At 34.6% G+C, this 22,245-nt stretch overlaps 1 protein-coding gene across 2 annotated transcripts in view; it reads left to right on the forward strand.

Annotated features, from left to right (window-relative positions):
- Nucleotides 1-22,245, forward strand: part of LOC124982294 (pregnancy zone protein-like) — a 60,797-nt gene that overhangs the window by 23,209 nt on the left and 15,343 nt on the right. The window contains exons 13-21 of one of the 2 annotated variants that reach the window (XM_047548675.1): nt 2,027-2,090; nt 8,905-9,047; nt 12,109-12,258; nt 15,235-15,396; nt 16,918-17,020; nt 20,115-20,265; nt 20,727-20,955; nt 21,442-21,568; nt 21,897-22,018. In XM_047548675.1, coding sequence (XP_047404631.1) covers nt 2,027-2,090; nt 8,905-9,047; nt 12,109-12,258; nt 15,235-15,396; nt 16,918-17,020; nt 20,115-20,265; nt 20,727-20,955; nt 21,442-21,568; nt 21,897-22,018 — 1,251 coding nt within the window. The remainder of the gene's footprint in view (nt 1-2,026; nt 2,091-8,904; nt 9,048-12,108; nt 12,259-15,234; nt 15,397-16,917; nt 17,021-20,114; nt 20,266-20,726; nt 20,956-21,441; nt 21,569-21,896; nt 22,019-22,245) is intronic. The other variant, XM_047548676.1, reaches the window with a different exon arrangement.

Here is a 22,245-nt window from a genome sequence, read left to right on the forward strand (position 1 = left end):
GTCTCACTGTAAAATATAATAGGAAAATGAGGTGATGAATATGACATTATATCCCAGAAATATATACAAATACTGCTTTTCAATGAAAATAATAGTAAAATAAGCCACCATTAAGATTTTCAAAAATCATAATAAAGAAATATTAAAATATTGATATTAATATTAATAAATATCAGAGTTTAGAGCTCCGGAAATACATTGTATTCTGAGATCTTCAGTAAGTGATAGGGAGTGACAAAGAGGTGAAAAGCTGAACAGGTCAAAGAGTAAAAGATGTCACTCCTACATGACACATAACTATTACTTTCATATTTCTAGGTTCTTCTAGTTGATGAGAAGGGTCAGCCAATCCCCAATCAAAACTTAACTGTCCGTGCGAATGGCGTCACCTTCCAATCCGGTTTTACTACAAATGAGCATGGTTTGGCCAACATTTCCTTCGACACCACCAGCTTCAAAGCAGCTTCCATTGCCATCACCGTGAGTGAAAAGGGGCATCTGGGACAAAAAGATGATTACTAGGGCTACATAGTTCAAGGACGTATGAGAAGCATGTGAACTCTAGGGATAAAAGGTGATAAAGTATAACATAAATTAAGCAACGTGGAGACCTGAGTTACACAAAATAAAAGTCTCTGCCAGAAAAACTTTAACTCTTAGATGGACTCTTTACAACCTGGACTAGAGGCCAGTGCCATGGTATGAATCCTCTTGGTGTTTCCTTGAAAATATTAATGCTCTGTAATTCTAATGACCATTAGATTTTTCTTTGTTGGTTTGGCATAATACTATGATGGGCTTTTACTGAATATTTAAATACTCTGATACAATTTACAGCCTTAAGAAAAAGTAATTGATCTTGAGTACAAGTGAATAATATTTCACTGAATCAGTACAGCAAACACCTAAATCATCTCAGGAGGAGGGTGGCTATGGATTATACCGTAACTGTATTTAGGAAAGCAGCCTCTTAACATGGTTCTTGGATGGATAGATAGATGAATAGATATTAACTACAGATAGCCTATTTATTTTTACATTAGGTTATTTATAAACAGAATAGTAACTGTTTTGATAATTGGTGGATCATGGAAGTTCATGCAGAAGCAGAGCACACTGCAAGTCTTGTGTTTTCCCCAAGCAAGAGTTATGTTCACCTAGAACTTGTTGCTGGTACTTTGATGTGTGGACAAACCCAAGAGATTAGAACACACTACATTTTAAATGAACAGATCCTGAAGGATGAAAAAGAATTAACCTTCTATTATTTGGTAAGAATAAGTATCACTGTATCTCTTTCTCACTGCATAAACCCTAAAATTGCTGGGTTCCTGTCAAAATAGCTTTTATAAGATGTCAATAGTAACTAAGGGGTATTGTTTTTATGCTGGAAGAGAAATTAATGCCTAAGGAATTAATACCTTGATTTCTCATTTATGTTCTTGTTGCCACTGAAACACTATCTATAAATAACATTTCCTTAATTCCATGAAAAAGTAGAAAATTAACAAGTTATAATTTCAGTTTGATCTTGGATAATTAATTTCATCTGTAAAGACAACTATGTCATCTCACCTGAATACTGGAAATAATAACCACTTCATGTAATTATTATTAAAATTATATCATTTAGTTCTGTGCCTAATACAAGAAAATGCTGGATATATTTGTTTTTTAGAGAAAGGGACAATAATAGAGAAAATGTATATTTTACATCCATCTTCATTATGCATTGTTCTGCTTATAGTAGGCACTTAGAATAGTTATTGAAATAATATATAAATTTAAAATAAAACATCTAACATAAATTGTAAATATTAAATAAAAGTATAAGGCATGGTAAAATTTGTTATATGAAATAGACAAAGGCACAGTTAGGAAAATATTGGAAGGTAAGTATAGTAATAAAAAACAACTTCTGGTTGAGTTGTATGACTATTGTTTGTTCATATGTTATGAATATTTTGAAGTATGATTAATACATATACTTTAAAACAATAATAAATACATTTCTTTGTGTCTTTAGATCAAAGCAAAAGGAAGCATCTCCAGATCAGGAATCCATGTATTGTCCATTGAACAAGGAAACAGTAAGCATTTTCTAACTCCATTTTTGTTTCCCTTTCAACTGACCAAATCCTGAACAGTGTAGCAAGCTGGAACTATTTTCACATTAGAGGAAATTGTCATAACCTATTATCTGTGGGGAAGCTGATATAATAGGGCGACATACCAGGTTCATTTTCGCTTGCATGGTATTTTTTTTTCTTCTTTTTATAATGCATTTCTATATTTCACATTTTATTTGTAAAGTTAAAATGTGTTTATTTTATAATTGATATTAAAAGAAAAAATAACTGAAAATGTAGAAAAATAACCAAAGAAAAATTTTGCTTTTGTGTATTTGCATATTAGGTCCCTGCTGCAATAGATTACAACAAATAAACTAATTTAAAATCACAAATTTATTATCTTATAGCTCTGTATATCGGAAATCTCACTGAGCTAAAATCAAGGTGGAGCTCTAAGAAAGAAAGAACTCTCTCTCTCTCTCTCTCTATGCGTATATATATATATATATATATATATATATATATTTTTTTTTTTTTTTTTTTTTTTGTCTTTTCCAGCTTCTGGGCACCCACATTATTTCTTGGTTTGTGACTCCTTCCTTTCACTTCAAAGCTAGCAACACACCATCTTCAAATCTCACTTTCCTGTTTCTTTCTTATAAAACTTCTTGTAATTACATTGAGTTCACCTGTATAATTCAGAAGAATCTTTGCATCTCAAGATTCCTAATTTAACCACATTTGCCAAGGTTCTATTGTCATAAGATGCAATATATTCACAGATTTTAAAGATTGGATGTTTTAGTCAGTTTTTTTTTATTACTGTGACCAAAAGACCTGCCAAGAAAAACTAGAGTAAGGAAAGTTTATTTGGCTCATGTTTTCAGAGGTCTCAATCCATAAATGCCCACTTCCCTTGCTCTGGGCCTGAAGTGAGGCAGAACATCATGGCAGAAAAATGTGATCAAGGAGAGCAGCTCAGGACATGGCAACAGGAGCAAAGAGAGTGCTTGACTCACCAGGGACAAAATATAAGCCCCAGAAGTTGCCCCCAGTGACCTACCTTCTCCAGCTCCATGCCACTTGCCTTCAGTTACCAGTCAGATAATTCCTATTAGTGAATTGCTCTACTGATTGGATTACAACTCTCATCTAATCATCTCACCTCTGAAATTTCTTGTACTGTCTCACACACATGCGCTTTTGGGAGACACCCTATATCTAAACCATAACATTGGATATCTCCAGATAGCCACTATTCTGCTTACCACAGTCATCCTTCTGGACCCCCAAATTCATATCAATTTACATTCAAAATGCATTTTCTCTATCCAGTGTCCACAAATGTCTCATTCCATTGCAGCATTAACTCAAGACCCAAATCTCATAAAAGCCTCATCAGCTTAAAAGTCCCAAATTTTATCATCTCCATTATCCAAATTAGGAGTTGAGCCCCTGAAAGTAATTCAGCCCAGGGGAAAAAGAGTCCAAGTGTTGAAATTCAACTGGACAAGCAATGTTAATTTTCAATGCCAGGAATAATCCTTGGTTCATGTCTCCATCATCTAGATTCAAGGTTATATTCAAAAGTGGTTCTTGGAATCATCCTTCCTTTTTCATTAGTTATAACATGTGTTTATAGCTAAATAATTTCATCATTTTATTTCCTGTTGGTATAATTAGAGTGGTTTGACATTCCTCTTTTACTTTATACTCTCTCTGTCCCTTCTGGTCCAATTTGACAGTGTTTCCCCAATATAAATTCCTCAAGAACCATGTAGAGCTATGTGTCATAGTGATTAACATCATTAAACAAGAAGTTTCTCCACAGACCTTTCTTGGATTACTTCTTCATTTTGGCTTTCTTTGAGATGAATTAGGTGTCTGAGTCATACACTTAATCTCTTCAAAGATAAAATTTTGTGTGTGTGACTGAATACTGTGACTTTTTTTTTTTTAAGATATTGGCAAGAGGTTGTCTAGTCACATCATGGCTTTTTTACTAGAGTACAATTTCCTGACAGTGTTTTGTTTGTGTGTTTAAAATCTGGATAATCTGAGTGATTTCCAAATTATCAAGTCCTGGTTCCCTTTTGGTGAAAAATCCTTTCTTAAGTTTACCTCTTTCCTCTTGAATTTTGCCACAAGCAGCAAAAGAAAACAGGTTAGATCTTACTGCTTTTCTTTCATAGTTTCTTACTAAATATCTAAATTCATCTTACAAGATTTGCTAAACACATAACTTCAAGACTCAATTCAGATAAACTTTCTGCCACAATCCGAAAATAATCCCCTTCCCTTCTGTTTCCTTCAGAGTCCTCATGGACGGTATTTTTAATGTCCATATTTTTACCAATAGTCTGTTGGTAACAATTTGGTACACTCTAATATGAGATTTCTTCTCTACTATGATTCTTACTGTACTAGAAGTTCTTCTAAACAGCCTTTTCAGTATCAATATTTCTACCAAGAGTTTGTTAAAACAGTATAGGATTTTTCAGTCACTGCTCCTCAAAATTCTTCTAGAGTCTTCCTGTTACCCAATTCTAAAACCAGTTTCATGTTTTTTGATATTTGTTATAGTAGCAACCCACTTGCAAGTACCAAAATCTGTATTGCCATTCAAGTCATCTTTCCACTTGAATCCTTTCAAAATTATCTCTTATTTAATAATGTTTTGCATCCAGCTTTTTATCAAATTATCAATACCTGAAAATTTTTATTTTTGCTTTTAATATCTGTCTGTAGCACAGTGCTACTTACTAAAAAATCTTCTAAATCATAAGTGTTGTCACCAATGCACTTTGTACATGTAGTTTAAATTAGGTCTAATAATACAATTTAAATCCTTGTTTCATTCCTAAAATTAATTTCTACCATATCATTCAGTTTCCCTGAGAAAGCTAAAGTTATTGATTGAGACTTTTCCTGTTGTCCAATACAAAGGGCTAATATTATACATTTCCCTCTAATTATTGTTTTAGCTGCATACTGGAAATAATTACATGGAATGCTTTCATTTTGTATGGAGTTCAAAAGATGTTTTGCTTTTTCTTATGATTCTTTCATTGAACCATGGATTATGTATGTTATTTGCTTTCTAAATGATGGGAGATTTTTCAAAGATCTTTATTTTTACTTTAAAATTATTTGATTTTGAGACTAATTTTACTAAATTTATTGAGACTTATTGTACAGCCCAGAATATGGTCTATTTTGATAAATGGTAGAGTGTGTATTCTGCGGCTGTGGATCGTTCTCTAAATATTACTTAGTTCAAGTTGATGGATAACATTTCTGTGTCTTAGAACATTTTCTCCTGAATTTCCTTGAATCAAAAAATATCTGTTAATTTCCTTTATCTCACAAATAATGATTAATTTCTCATGAAAAAGTACAATAAACAAAAAGATAAATATAATGGGCTTCTTTTCTTTTTCTGGTTCATTTGAATATTTTACAGGCCGTTATTAGACTAAAACAATTTGCAGGGGAAGGGTACTGGGGATTGAACTCAGAGGCACTCAACCACTGAGCCACATCCCCAGCTCTATTTTGTATTTTATTTAGAGACAGGGTCTCACTGAGTTGCTTAGCACCTCACTTTTGTTGAGATTGGTTTAGAACTCAAGATCCTCCTGCCTCAGCCTCCTGAGCCTCTGGAATTACAGGTGTGCCATCATGCCCTACAGGACTAAAACAATTTGTATTAACAGTCACATTTAGAAAGATCAAAAGGTCCACACCCTCAACTGAGTCAATATAACCAGAAAAAAACTGAAGAACATACGTCTCAAGGATTAAAGTACATTTTTTATTTATTTTTGAAATATCATTTCTTAAATTAGTACTGGTACATGATGGGAATTTAATAAATATTTTTAAATTAATTTACGAATCTAGGGTTGATAACTCTTTGAGTAAAATTAAGAACCAAACTTTAAAATAACTTTCCCATTGGAACTATATCAAAGAGAGTATATCTTTCTATCTTGTAGGTATACTATGTTCTATTTTTCTGTTGAAGCACTTAGAAGTTATAACAAATTCCTTCTGAAAATCTGAATGGAAGGTTGAAATAAAGACTCAGAAGTGTTAGTCAATTTCTCTATTTTGCAAGTGGGAAAATTGATACCTAGAGAAATATCTCAACTTACTCCACTTAGTAAAAGTCTATACCAAGAAGAGTCTCCACTAAGTGCATTTGTCTTGCTTCATTTACCTCTGTTCATTTATATAGTTCAACACAACAACAAGAAAACAATGCACCCTAATATTTTATAAAATTTTCCAGATGAAAATTGCTTAACTAGTCAACTCGTTATTTGAATATTTCTTTTAAGTAGTAATATAAAGGTGGTTAACATATTCCTAAAAATTAATATGAACTTCAATTGGAATGCAAAATACTAATAAATTGATTTGCAATTCTTTGAATTTCAAATTCGTCTTCTAGTACAATTCTTCTAACTCTACCTCTAGATGAAAATATTTTCCCCCTATACTTTCCCTTTTTCAACCAGCATGAGGCTGCCGAAGTCATGATAAGGCCGTGAGATTCACCACTCCAAAACCTGGCTCATCATGGGTTCTTCTTAGGTCTAGTATATCTCTTACATCTACAAGATTTCTGAATAAAGTTATTCCTGCATTTTTAAAAAAATTGCATGGAGTTTGAATGCATTAACTCACATCTGATACATTCACACTTAACTTAATCATTGATTTGATGTGGTTGGACTTAGATTGCTATTTTGAGCAGATAAGGTTATTCCTAATAACATGAAAAACAAACTCCCTCATAAAGCAATAACTTCAAAATTTGTTTATATAGTTTAAATCATTTATTTATTGAGTATCTACAGAAGTGAATGGAAAAATATTTTTAAGAAAAAATGCCTCATTTTATTCAATGCTAATATATATTTTTTAATTTTGATTCATTGTACACAAATGGGGTACAACTCTTTCTCTGGTTGTACATGAAGTAGAGTTCCACCATTTGCATAATCATATATGTACACAGAGTAATGATGTTTGTCTCATTCTGTTATTTTTCCTTCCTCCCACTCTCCCCCCACCCCTTTTTCCTCTATACAATTCATCCTGCCTACATTCTTGCCTCCCTCCCATCATCATCCACTTGTCAGAGAAATCATTCAGCCTTTGGTTTTTTGGGATTGGCTTATCTCACTTAGCATGATATTCTCTAACTGTATCCATTACCTGCAATAATTTTATTCTTCTTTGTGGCTGAAAAATATTCCATTTTGTAGATATACCATGGTTTCTTTATCCATTCATCAATTGAAGGGCATCTAGGTAGGTTCTACAATCTAGCTATTGTGAACTGAGCTGCTATAAACATTGATATGGCTGAGTCACTGTAGTATACTGATTTTAAGTCCTTTGGGTATAGGCCAAGGAGTGGGATAGCTGGGTCAAATGGTAGTTCCATTGCAATTTTTCTAAGAAATCTCCACATTGTTTTCCAGAGTGGCTGCATTAATTTGCAGCCCCACCAGCAATGTATGAGTGTACCTTTTTCCCCTCATCCTCACCAACACCTATTGTTGCTTGTATTCTTGATAATACACATTCTAATTGGAGTTAGATGAAATCTTAAGGTAGTTTTGATTTGCATTTCTCTTATTACTAGAGATGTTGAACATTTTTTCATATACTTGTTGATTACTTGTAGATCTGTGATGTCTCTGCTCATTTCCTTAGCCCATTTATTGATTGGGTTATTTGTATTCTTGGTGTAAAGTTTTTTGAGTTCTTTATAGATTCTGGAGATTAGAGCTCTATCTGAAGTGTGTGTGGCAAAGATTTTCTCCCACTCTGTAGGCTCTCTCTTCACATTGTTGATTGTTTCCTTTGCTGAGAAAAAGCTTTTTAGTTTGAATCTATCCCAATTATTGATTCCTGTTTTTATTTCTTGTGCTTTGGGAGTCACGTTGAGGAAGTCTGGTCCTAAACCAACATGATGAAGATTTGGACCTAACTTTATCTTCTATTAGGTGCAGGGTCTCTGGTCTCAAATTTATTATTGAGGTGAAATTCACTTAACATAAAGTTAGTCATTTTCAAGTGTACAATTAATGCAGTGACATTGAGCACATTCACATTTTTCAACCACCACCAACTCTATCTAGTTTCAATACATTTTCATCACCCCAAAATAAAACTCTCTGTCCATCAAATCTTTTAAGGATACAGGAAGGGAATAATTTTTTAAAAAGGATTTTAAACTACAAAGACTTAACTTATAACATTCTTGAAAGAAACAAGGTGGATATGTTATATAAACACTATGTGATTCACACAGAAAGCAGTCACTAAGATACATGGTGAAATTCTTTTATAGAAATGAGTCTTACAGTGTCTTATATGTGATTATTTGCACCTGTATCTCTGCTGTGTTGTAAATGGCCTGAAGGATTATTTATATTACCCTCACACACAGGATGAGAATTGTGCTGATTTGGATCTTAGGGATAACTACAGCTGACTAGAGATTGTCTCCTTCCTCCTCTCTCAACTTTCTTAAATGTTTTCATATTTCGGAATGTTTTTTTCTAAAACATGACTAAATGCTTTTTCCTACTTAAGCAGAGAAAATAAACTTCAACCTATATCATTAAAAAACATCATTATTTTAGCATATATTCATTAAACAACTACTACATGCACAGTAGTGTATATACAATTATTTTCTTACTTCAGCTTGCTCCAAATGTGAATAAGTTAAATATTCTGAGAAACCATGTTTCATAAGATTGAGAATTTTTTTCCTAATCTATAATCTTGAACTTTCTTTATTCTCCAGTGAAAGGGACATTTTCCTTCTCCTTTCAAGTGGAAGTAGACATTGCTCCTACTGCTCAGATACTTCTTTACACCATTTTACCTAATGGAGAAATCATTGCAGACACTCAGAAACTTGAAATTGAAAACTGTTTAGCAAACAAGGTGGGTTGTTTTGTTTAGGCCTAGTCATTTCATCCCTCTCCCCTTTCTAAGTGTGGAAAACAAGCAAGTAAGTAAAATACACCCATATGTGGTCCTAAAACTTTTCTCCAAAGAACCTCACAAGACAGAGTGATATCATACCCTGAGAGGTCTGGGAGCCACAAGCAGAATTTTTAAAAAGTCTCTTCTTTTATCATAATATTTATATGGATTTCAAAATCATTTTTTTTCCAGTATAAACTCTTATTAGTTTTAATTTTAAAATATTTTATTACCAAAATTTTCACCTGAAAATGATGCTTCACAAAGCTGTGTCCATTTTATCCTGTCACACCCCAGCACATCTCCATTCTGCACACTGCAGGAACCAGCAGACCATTGTAAGTCTGCATTTCGTTTGACAACATAAAGCAGGAACATGTCTGTACTCTGCTTCAAGAAACACAGCCTAGATAAGCTAATGATGATTATGGCACACAAATATAACATGAGAAGAATTTTTTTTTTTTAAAGAATACAAAACTGCAATGTCAAGTCCACTAGATAAAAATGTTTTATCTCAGTAAAATTTGGTGCTATTTATCTGATTTTTACTATTCTACAGTGTAACTTTAACATTAGCAATCAGAATCTACCTATTTCAAATATCCTTCAAAAATATAACTGGGGGGACTCTTCAATACACATTTTATGGAAAATAAAACAATGTATGTTTATAGCAACATTTCTCCCATTAAAACTGTATTTGTTTACTTTAAAAAAATATACTGATCTAAGAAAAACACACAATGGATTTGAATACCTATCTTCAATTCCATCTGGAGAATGCTAATAAACCTGGACCTCATGTCTAAGAGCACAGTGCCTATTCCAGACTTCACCGTGAACCCTGGATAGTGAGTTGTTCAATCCTGGAAGGGTCGTGCTGTGCACAGATTTCAGCACAACTTACTCATTCTAGCAGTGCAGCAAGGCTGTCTTCCTGATGAGTAGGTATTCCCTTCAGAGTGGGGAATGAGAGGGGTTTTCAAAAATATAATCAACAGAACATCAATTGTCTTCTCAGAGTTCAAACTAAACAATGTTTCTCAATCTGCAAAATATGTGACAATCTCTGTTTAACACCTTCAAACTTTCCCACAGAAGCAGAAGCCCATGGACATTATATTGCACTTCACATCAAATACCAAAATATGTTAGAAGAATAGATCAACTGAAGGTACAAATCAAAGATTCTAGAATTTAGACATCCTGACAGGATGATGAATAAATAGTGGACTGAGAACATGAGGAAAAATCTCAGGTTTGATTGAGACAAATATATTTTCAAATATATTTTAAATATTTACCTTTAATCCTTTTTGGGACAGAGAAAAACTTTTTTAAAAAAAATCTTCCCTGAAAAACAACAGCTTTGGTCCACACATTGAATATGTAATGGATTTAATTGTTTACTATCCTTTACTGAATATAATTATTCATTAAGAAAAACATTGATTAATACAGTTAGATACAGACTCCTTCAAAACATGCTATAAAGTTCTTTGGATTTTCATATTATTAAAAGATTTCATATTTTCTCACATATCCATTTCTTGGTCTGTAGTATTTTTAGTTGATTATAATCTGAAATAACTTACTTATTCATTTGATTGTATATTCATGAATTTAGTTTAATGAACTAAAATTTTCTAAAACTAAAAACATTTCAAATGGAATTTTCCATAAGCATTATTTTCCAAATATGTTGAATTAGAGATATAAATATGTCTGCATTTTGAAGATATATAATTAGTGAATTATTTTTCATGCCTATTATGTAATGCATGATTCCAAACTGCTAAATTAGCAGACCACATAAGAGAATTCTTATAGTTAAATTCAGTAACCCAAGTTGAATGTTATTTAGTCAGACGAATTAACCTTTCATTTCTTTCCAAATAAGTTTCCAATTCAAGAATGTAGGAAGGCCAGGAGCAGTGGTGCCCGCCTGTAATCCCAGCAGTTTAGGAGACTGAGACGGGAGGATTTCAAGTTCAAAGCCAGCCTAAGTAACTTAGCAAGGCCCTAAGCAACTCAGTGAGGTCCTATCTCTAAGTAAAATATTAAAAAAGGGCTGGGGATGGAACTCAATGGTAAAGCACTCCTGGGTTTAATCCCTGGTACCAAAAAAAAAAAAAAAAAAGTAGGAAGTTATCTGATATTGCTCCTTTATAATTCAACTGTAACTCAGATATTGCTTAGGACATATCTGCAAAAATAGAAGAAACCAAAAGATTCACTTGTCAATTAATTTCTACTGACTAAAGTGAAATCAAATCTGTAAAAAAAAATTCTGCATAATTTCCAGTTATTCTATTGTTATTGTTCTTTATTCACAATTGTTTGAATTCCCTACAAACTCTTAGGATGTATATTGGATGTTTAACCCATTTTGTCCCATTGTCCCAGATGTGGAAAATCTACAAAAACTTAAATTGAGTAAAAAATATACCTCTTATGGTAACTTTGAAATAATATTTGAATATTTGTTATATTTACAGAATTGAAAACTTAGAATATCATTGCCTAATAAATACCCAATCGTGATTATCAGTAGTACCCTGCTTTAAGATTTCATATGGCTAAGATATCTAGCTAGAGGAGAATTCATTTGACCAGTCTCAATGCTAAATGTGATTTTTCACAGAATCTTAACAAAGCACACGCATTCATCACAAATACACTGCACAGAGATAAGGCAGCCACAGAAAGGTATGTATCTTTCTTAGCTTAAGTGTTTTCAATTCCATTCCAGGATTTGATTTCTATGTGAGTAAAGCCAACTTATATTTCCCCAATTATACAAGGAATAGGAAACCTAAGTTACCCGGGACCTCATGGGTAGGTTATTCCAGAGATGTTTAATGGGTGGTTCCTGGAAAAAATGATCTCTTATGTCTGCTCTAAGATGGAGAGAGAGAAAGAAAAGGTCAAAAAGACTCATCTTAGCCCACAGTAAGAGAGGCTTGAGACTCTAGTATTTATAAAAGTTGCTGCTATGATCATATCCTCTTTACAGGTAAATTTAAGTTTCTCATCAGCCCAGGGCCTGCCTGCCTCAGACACTTACCTGAAGGTCACAGCCACGCCCTTCTCCCTCTGCGCTCTCAGGGCTGTAGACCACAGTGTACTGCTAATGAAACCTGAAGCTGAGCTTTCACCTCAATCGGTGAGTACCACTTCAGACTTAGATTTAACAGAATGCTCTCATAGCAAGACTATTTTTGGATGTTGTAACTGCAAAGGACAAGTTTTTCTGAGTGATAGGCATGATGTAATTCCACACCAATCATTGAACAAAGTACTTTACATGTATCATCTCATTCCATTCTGTTGTCTACTCACTGACAGAGCACTCTTGTTTACCCAGACATTCCCCATGACTAGCACAGTGTCTTATGTATAGCAGGAGCTTACCCAATTTGTAATGAGTGAATAAATGAGCAATAATTTCAGGCAGGTATTATCACATTATTTTATGACTGAACAAAATATAACTAGTATATATTAAATAATTATGGAAAGAGCATGCCAAAACTATGTTTTAGAGGTGAAATTTACACCAAATTGGTTCCAAAGCCACTCCCTAACACACTGCATGTAAGTTGTCATGTAAAATGCCAGATTTTTAAGTTTTTCCTGCAATCAAGCTTTTACTAGTTTTAAGAGTAAATGAATGAGAGTTTCTGTCCAAATTTATCTTTAAAAATGTCTCTCATAAATACAAATGGCCAAGAAATATATGAAAAAATGTTCAACATCCATAGCAATCAGAGAAATGCAAATCAAAACTACCTTGAGATTTCATCTCATTCCAGTTAGAATGCCAATTATCAAGGATGCAAATAATGATAATAATAACAGGTGAAAATATGGAGGAAAGGTACACTCATACATTGCTGGTGGGAGAGCAAATTAGTGTAACCAGTTTGGAAAGCACATGGGGATTCCTCAAAAGACCTGGAATGGATCCACCCCTATGACCCACATGTCTCACCCCTTGGTATTTATCCAACAGAATTAAAATCAGCATACTTTAGTGATATAGGCACATCCATGTTTATAGCAGTACAACTCAAAATAGCCAAGTTATGGAACCAGTCCAGATGACTCATCAATAGATGAACAGATAAAGAAAATATGGTGTACATACACAGTAGAGTTTTACTCAACCATAATGGCATTTGCTGGTGATTTCATGAAACTGAAGAACATCCTACTAAATGAATTAAGCTAGACTCAGAAAGTCAACAGTTGAATGTTTTCTCCCATAAGTGGAAGCTACAGCAAGAAAAGGGAAAAGGCAGATAAATCCCATGAAAATAGAAGGAAGATCAGTGGAGTAGAGGAAGGGGACAGAGTAGGAAGGAGGAGGGAGAAGAAAAGGGAAATTGCAGAATGAAACTGACCAAATTATGCTATGTACATATATGAAAACAATACAGTGAATTTCACCTTTATGTACTTCTATAAAGCACTAATTTTAAAAATTGTGAATAAATGAAGGAAAACCAGTAGAGTAGAGGAAGGAGAATAGAGTAAAGGAAGAGAGAATGGAAAGATGAAGTACTGGGGACTGAAGAGGAGCAATTATATTTTGTTCATGTATGATTATGCCAAAATGAACCCCAATGTTATATATGACCATGATGCCCTAGCAAAAACATAAAAAAAAGAGATGACAGAATTCAGATTAAGAGGTCTATGTGGAGCCCCATGTGTGTTTTAAAGATTTGAATACTCTGTAACTGAGCAAGTGGCTTTTCACTAAGCTCTGGGTAAAAACTGCATGGAAACTGATATTTCTAAATTGCTCCTTGCATCTAAACTGGGTCTTAAACTAGTAGACTAAAAGGAAAGCTTGGTAAGATCTTAATCATATAAAATAGTAAAAAAATGAATCGTGTGTACAAAGGATTTTTTTCTAAGGTGATGGGACTCTGAATGGCTTTTATTATTTCATTATGCTTCTCTGCATTATTCACATATTCTGCTTTCTTTTAAAAGTAGGCATTTGGTCTGTGAGACAGAGACTTCGGTTGCATTTTTACTCAAAGTGATTTTTTTAATTAATTATTTTTGAATCATGTGTGTTTATGGGGTATGGTATAAAAATTGATATAGGCATGCAATGTATGCAATGTATAAAGAACAAATTAAGGGAGTTTGCATTTCCATTTTTTTCTTTCTTTCTTTTTTTTTTTTTGTTTGTGTGTGTGTGTGTGTATGTGTGGAGTGCTGGTGATTGAACCCAGGGCCTTGTGCTTGTGAGGCAAGCATTCTACCAATTGAGCTATATCCCAGCCCCCATTTCTTTAAATATTTTTAAAACTTTTATTTTCATATAATAATTGTACACATCTATGAGGTGTAGTGTGAGGTTAGAATGAGTTTAGATTGTACTGAAAAGGAGAAGTTAATGACCTAACATGTAGTGGGGAGACAGAAGGATAGGAGAGACTGCAGGTGGCATGGAAAACTAGGAGGAGCTTGGCAAGTTGGTATTTCAAAGACTATGGTGTTTCTCAAACTTTACCATGCTCATGTTACAAAGAAAAAAATGCAAAGAATCATGGAGAGATAATAAAGGACACAGATCCTAATCCTCTTGCACAGAAGAAAGTAATATTTAGAGAGGTGAAACATTTATTTCAGTAAACATATACAATATATGCCCATCAAATTAGGGTAATTAACAATTCTATCTCCTTATTGCTTTGTGTCTAGAACATTCAAGCTCCTCTCTTCATAAAATATATCATAAGTTATTGTGATCTATACCCCAAACACTGCTGTGGAACACTAGAACTAATTACTGCTCTTTGAGTTAGGTACCCATTTTCCATCATCCCTCTTTTACCCCTCCCCAACCTTTCCCACTGCCTAGCAAACACTACTCTGCTACATTTAAATCAACTTTGATCAATTAGTTTCACCTCTCTAAAGATTACTTTATCTTGTGTAAGAGAATTGGAGTCCATGGCCTGCAACATCTCTCCATGACTCTGTGTTCTTGATAAGGTAGGCATGACAATATTAAACAAACCCCATAAACTTTGAAATACCATGTTGAATATTGTTACATTAAATATAAACAAAATAAGAGTTCCCCCTGCCCCCCACCCTTGTTCTCTCAATTTCACAGGTCTATAATTTGCTACCAATAAAGAGTGTGCTTAGTGTTATATACCCGGAAAACACAGAGGATGAAGAATGTATCAATGCAAAAGACATCATTCTCAACGGAATCGAATACACACCAAAGAAGCAGGTCCTGCAGGGTACTGATGTTTACACAATTTTTAAGGTAATTATTTTCTCACAAAATAAAATCAAAATTGATTTTTAAGTCTCTATTAAGGCAGAGAATTAATAGAATTCTAAGATGTAGGATCAGGTCCTCTTCAACCTCTAACAAAAACAATGAGGTGACAGAAAAATATCAGAATCTCAAAGGCATAGAAAACTTTGTACAGATTTTCAAACATGAATTTTTCTGTCCACCTTAAACAGCAAGTGGTTTACTTTTAGAGCCAAAAACCTTAATTAAATTGATTTTCATGGTTATTTCCACTATTATATTCCCCTCTCAGTGGTTCTTAAAGATTCTAATGCATGAGTAGTTTATTGAAGCCATCATACAAGTTATAATCTTTGTTATATGAATAATGACTGAATGTATGAAGTGCACTACTTTAACCCTCACGTTTAGGGCAATAACATTTCAGGCAAACAGAAAGCAGCTTTTTGTTAAGAGAGGATTAACAAAATTTGTGTTAGAAATGTCAGCCTGGTTGAAAAATGTACAGTTTTAACTATTCCTTAGCAGATTTATAAAAGAAGAGTTTAACTACATTGTGAAATTAAATCCAAATCATACCACTGTCAAAAAGAAACAAAAACTTTTTTTATACCTTGAGGAAAACATAGGTAATTCATCTGACAGAGGCCTGCAGCTAAGTTGAGGGAAACTTAAATCTCTCTTCTGAAGCCTCTGAATTCATAATAAGGTGATGGAATGATGAAAGAAATATCCTTTAGGTTTATTAACTAACTGTTCAGTCTTTAAACCTTTATGTCTGACTCTTTCCATCCCTTATCACAACCACCACTGACAACTATGCCCCAGGATCGTACAATACCCCAAGTAATCTGAGATAAGACAGTAAGTAGAGTTTAATCTGTTATGAATATTGAAGGTGAAATATGGGAACAGGGAGACTCCAGGAATCAGATTATTGTGGCATGTGTGTTCTGAATGCAGACATTCAATATAGTTAAAGAAACTGGGAAAGAGGGAAGGAGAAATCCCAAAAGGAATGAATTGAGTATAGTTATTTAGAGAAAGGTATATCTTCCAATAAAATCTATTAAATTGGGAAGAAGACCCTCCAATATGTAATCCCACAATTTCAAATAACAAAAACACACTCTCTTCAGGGAAGTCATTAACATTTATCTTGCTGGCTATACATATATGTTTGGTGAAGAAATGGGAGGGAAGAAAACATCTAAGACTGAAATCTGAATTTACCTGGGTACAAAAATAAATCATTCCAAGACATCACAGTAAAACAGACAATATTTTAAAATAGGGATCAGAAATGGGTCTGAATCCCTGTTCCCATTCACTAGGTAGGTGAACTTCACCTTCTGTGACTCCATTGCATATTTATATATAGCTCTCCTCTTTATTGTGCAGAATTTTCATAATGATCCTATTAACTATGTGTTAAACAATAGTGAAAGTGCTATTCAGATTCAAGAAATTAATTCCAGTATCAAGATTAGATTTCCTCTATGCTTTAACAAGTTAATTTTTTTTCAGTCTGTAGGATTAAATATTTTTACCAACTCAAAAATCCGTAAGCCACATTTTTGTTCACCTCCTCCTCATCCATATGCACCAATGCCTTTGTTCTATGAAAGAGGTAAGGTTGTACTTTATTTGTCTGCTAAAACAAAAGAAAAATTATAATTACTGGGGTGGGTTGGGATAAACAACTCTTCATCTGTATATTGACTCTGATGACTATACATCAACTTTTTTGGCAAGTTATGCACAAATAACATCTTTCCCCTAAAATAGAACTTTAAAGCAATTATTGTTCTTCTCTCTCAACTTCTCTCTGATGTGAAAATTGACTACTTTTTTGTGTGAGCCTTCAGTAGTCTTGCTACTTTGGATCCTCCTTGTTCACTATAGATTCAGTACATGAATTAGTCTATTTTATTGCAGTAACAAACTCGCCTGTGTCAAAATGCCTAAGCACCTAGCCATTTATTTTTTGTTCAACACAAAAGTTACTTGTGAGTCCAGTAGCTCTTCATAGCTCTCTTTCCATCAAATAAAGTCAGGGATAACCAGTCTGCTTTCATCTGGTGATACCCCCACTTCCAGTGGACCTTTCAGAATCACAGTCATGGGAAAGGAGCAGATTGGTATATAACTTTTATGACCATGAGTGGAAATGACAAATATCACTTCTGCCCACATCCCTGCCCTAACTGCAAGGGAAGCTGATAAATGGGAAGGATCACATAGTTATCAACTATGACATGTCTTTTTATACAATTTGGAGATATATGTAGATATATATAGATATAATAGAATAATTAAACTTTTGACAAATATACTATTGTTCTCTGTGTATTTTTCAAGATACCGAGAAATAAGGAAAAGTTGAAAAGATTCTGAATATTCTTTTCTACTGATGCCAGGCATCCAGCATCCCTAGAAGCTTGAATGTCTACTGATCTAACTCTCTAGTGAAAAATGAGCGTGGTAATATAATTATTTTTTAAGGAATAAACAAAAAAATAATCAAATACAGTAAAATTACTATATTAGACAAGGGGTCTAAAACCCCTTGGGAAGACACGAGCTAAAGATCTAGTTATAAACAAAGGAGTGAAAAAGACAATTTCCTCAGCAGGAAGAAAATCCCCTACAGTGAATAAGTAATATTGTTTTCTTAGAACATAGGGACAATTTCATATCTCCCCTTTATTTGCTGTGATGAATGTGACTTTGAAAGTCCACAGATTCATATAACCTTTTGCTGGCTCAGTGTCTTCATATGTGAAATCAGAATGAGCACCAAACTCACTGGTGTTCAGAGCATAAAATGAAAAAAAAAAAGTCTAATTATGATCCCATGTAATAAAATGTTTCTGAAAAAAGAAACCTGAACTGCAGTATAAATTGATTTTCCTATTCCTCAATACCAAATGCATATTTTCTTTTCAATTCTAAGAAAAAAATCTGTCAATTGAATGATGCAGAAAAACCTGTAAATTATCCTAAATAGTCTGAACAAATTTTTCTTTCATTCAGCTTCTGTCACCTATTCCTTCTTTCTTTTTCACTTTCAGTTACATCACCTCATTCCTATCCCTTACACTAGATTACTAAAACACCCTCTGAATTTGCCTTCCTTGCCTCTGGTGTTTCTTCACTTCAATCTAAACCACATACTGTGAAAGTCTAATTGCCCTTAAACAGTTCTCATGTCTCAGTTCCTGCTTTCAGAATCCATAGGAATGTTGTAGTTATGGTTTTCAAATTCCATATTCAAATCTTATTTTACACATAACATATGTATTTATAATTACATACCTATATATAATTATACTAAGAAAGTGATGTTCCAGAAATCAGAGCTATACTAGGATATAATAACATTATAATAAAGATATATAAAATAATATTTAAGATATATTATGCGTATATATATGTGTGTGTATGTGTGTGTGTGTGTGTGTGTGTGTGTGTATCTTCTGATCTCTGGAATATCACTTTATTTTTTATCAAGTTAAGTAACTGTTGCCTAAACAGAGCTAATTTATTTTTCCTGACATCAGCTTCATGGTGTCTTATTATATAATTATATCTACTATTTACTCAGAGATGTTGAACTTACCTCAAAATAGACATTCTGCTCTGGAGGGGTAAGTTTTTCATAAACACTTTGAATCATGACTTTCCAGCTCTGCAACTCTGTGTACTGCCCTTTCAGTGGCATGCCCTCTGTTCTCCTCAGCTTCTGACCCACTAAGAATCATCTGACCTTGTGCTTTGATAAAGTCTTTTCTGCTGAAACTGAAGTCAATTCTCTTCTCCCTGGTTCTCTCACTCTCTCTGGTACTAGAGAATGAACCCAGGGACACTACCACTGAGCTACATCCCCAACCCTTTTTATTTTTTATTTTGAGACAGAGCCTCACTAAGTTTCTGAGCCTGACCTTGGACTTGTGATCCTCCTCTATCAGCCTCCCAAGTAGCTGGGATTATAGCTGTGCCCACCACACCCAACTATTCTCATTTCTTCCTCGAGAGCTCATGTCTATAACACACACATTACTGTGTCCTATCGTTTACTATTTATATCTCCATATCTCATTCACTGTTCAAGCAAACAACAAACATGTCACTTCTGAAATCACCTTGCTGCAGTTAATGTCCGTTTTTCTTGTTCAGTTCTCTCTGCCAATGGAAAGCATGATCTTCATTTCAGTGTAACAGCAATATTGATAAACTCACTTACTCTAATCCTTTCCTAATTAATAAAAAAATTCATGTTAGAGAGAGCTACATTTGCTTTTATTCATTGACAAAATTATATTTACCTCTAAACTGTATTTGAACAAGCAATAGGACTAGCCTTCCTATAGGACAAATAGATCAAAAAAACAAAGCAACAACTTGAAAGGCTAAATAACTCCAAGAAGAAACATTTCTTGCACAAATAAGAAATAAGGCCTTATTCCATCTGAGAAATAAGGTATGATGAGACTGAGCATGGTGGCACAAACCAGTAATCCCAGCAACTCTGTAAATGGAGGCAGAAGGATCTCAAGTCAGAGGCCAAACTCCACAACTTCATGAAAACCTGTGTCAAAAATTTTTAAAAAGTGCTCACTGGTAGAGGACTACTGGGTTCTGTCCCCAATAACACACACAAAAATGGAAATTAATGATGAAAATGAGGTTCACACTTTGGTCTGTGTGCTGTCTTCCCATAGCAGAACCACAAGCCTTACCTGTTGGAAATCGAGGTTCTTCTGGGATGGTTTCCCCAATGACAGTGAGGACAGACACTCCGACTATGCAAGTGAAAGAGACAATCCGGAAGTATTTCCCTGAGACCTGGATCTGGGACCTGGTGGTCCTCGAGTAAGTGACATGTTGCCTGAAATTAAGTTTGGGACAGGATTCGAATCTTTTTCCAGGACTTGTGTTATCCTTGGTTCCTCATGCTTTCTATTCTGCTCTTTTCTTTCCTGGTAACTATTTTAGGCTCACAGTTCATTTAACTCACAGATAACCTATGCTACTAAAAAACAATTGATCCTCAGATAACTAAAATAATAGAAAGCAGCAGACTACCCTCTCCCCTTAGGTAGGGGGTTGGAAAGAATACAGAAAGAGGGAGGGAGAGAGGAACGAGGGGTTGGGGGAGGAGGAAGGAATGGAGGGAAGGAGGGAAGAGAAAGTGCCAAACCTTCAGAGTCTAGTTGGAGTCACTAAACCATAGGTCAAGCTCACAAGGTTACTGAGTCACCAGGTTGTAGGATCAGCTATGGCTTGTGCTAAAAATGAGATTTGTTCACCACCATCCTCTTTCCCCTCATAAGCTTGTCAGGGCACAGCGAGTTGGCCATGAAGGTCCCTGACTCCATCACAGAGTGGAAGGCCGGTGCACTCTGCTTGTCTGGAACCACAGGGCTTGGCCTCTCCAAAACGGTCTCTTTTCAAGTCTTCCAGCCCTTCTTCCTGGACCTCACTCTCCCCTACTCTGTGGTACGAGGAGAAGCCTTCACCCTCAAAGCCACTGTGTCCAACTATTTACCCCACTGCATCCAGGTAAGTGTACTTCTCTGGAAGTGAGTAGACATGAAAGAAAGGCACTTGGTCACCATCATCATCATTGCCTTGAGCTCCTAGGGAATCTCCCAGGAAACCAGAACAACATGTGATATATCCTAATTTCAGAAAGAAAGAAAATAAAGCCACTTTGACAGGCCCAATATACTACGATGATTTTCACTGAGTCCCTCTGTTTATTCCCAAAATTCAGATACTGGTTCTGCATGATTGCTTCATCTTTTAACTCTGACTGAAAAAACATCTTTTCCATGCATTGGCACAAGGCATTTATCATTTTCACTACAATTTTTCAATTCCCTAGTTGCAAATGCCCAAACTACAAGGTAGTAGATAGGATATACCTGTTCAAACAATGTCTCACACTCCTTGGACTAGTATGTTCTGTCCCTCTCAGCTTCTCTTCCCTACAATTGACCCTCTCCCCATGTCCTGCCACCAACTTGCATTTGGGTATGGGGACAGGTCAAAGTGCAGCTGGAGGTCTCTTCTTCTTTCCTGGCCACACCAATAGAGGATAATGAAGAATCTCACTGTGTCTGTGAAAATGGGCAGAAAACCGTGTCTTGGGCTGTGACCCCAAAGTCACTGGGTAAGTGCTAAAGCTGTTCACAATCCATGATTTGCTTTCTTCTCAAACTCCAAGGCGTACTTTTTCTCCTCATTCAACACTGATTAAGAAGAAAACCATTCAGAACAATGTTTTTTGAAAGAATTTTGAATTGAAGATATATTGTTCAGCAGAAGGAAAACAGGAATGCAAAACAATATATTTCAATCACTATAATCATACTTTGGTATCCTACATTAAAGAATGACTTGGCTTTCTTTTCTTGTATTAAAACATCTATTGTAGAAAAAAAAAGAAGACCATTCAATGCAGAATAACTGTTTAACTCCCTAAAAACCTTAATCCCCAGGAAGGGTGAATTTTACAGCTACTGCAGATGCCCTGCAGTCTCAGGAACCATGTGGCAATGAGGTGACTGAATTCCCAGCTCTTGTACAGAAGGACACTGTGGTAAAGTCCTTAATAGTTGAGGTATGTGAATATATTCCTTGTCTCAAAGCCTTTATCATATAACATATCATTATCTAATCTGTGTATGACAGTGACTATTCATTTCCAAGTGAAAACGGGTGTGCCCACAACTCAAATTTTCACTAATACTTTCTCCCCTACTTTAAAGTGATGGATTTTTCTTCTGGATGTTCAGTATCACTTTACTTTGTTTTTGTTTGTTTGTTTGTTGTTGTTGTTTATTTGTT

This window comes from Sciurus carolinensis, chromosome 4 (genome assembly GCF_902686445.1).
Source record: "Sciurus carolinensis chromosome 4, mSciCar1.2, whole genome shotgun sequence".
NCBI lineage: Eukaryota > Metazoa > Chordata > Mammalia > Rodentia > Sciuridae > Sciurus > Sciurus carolinensis.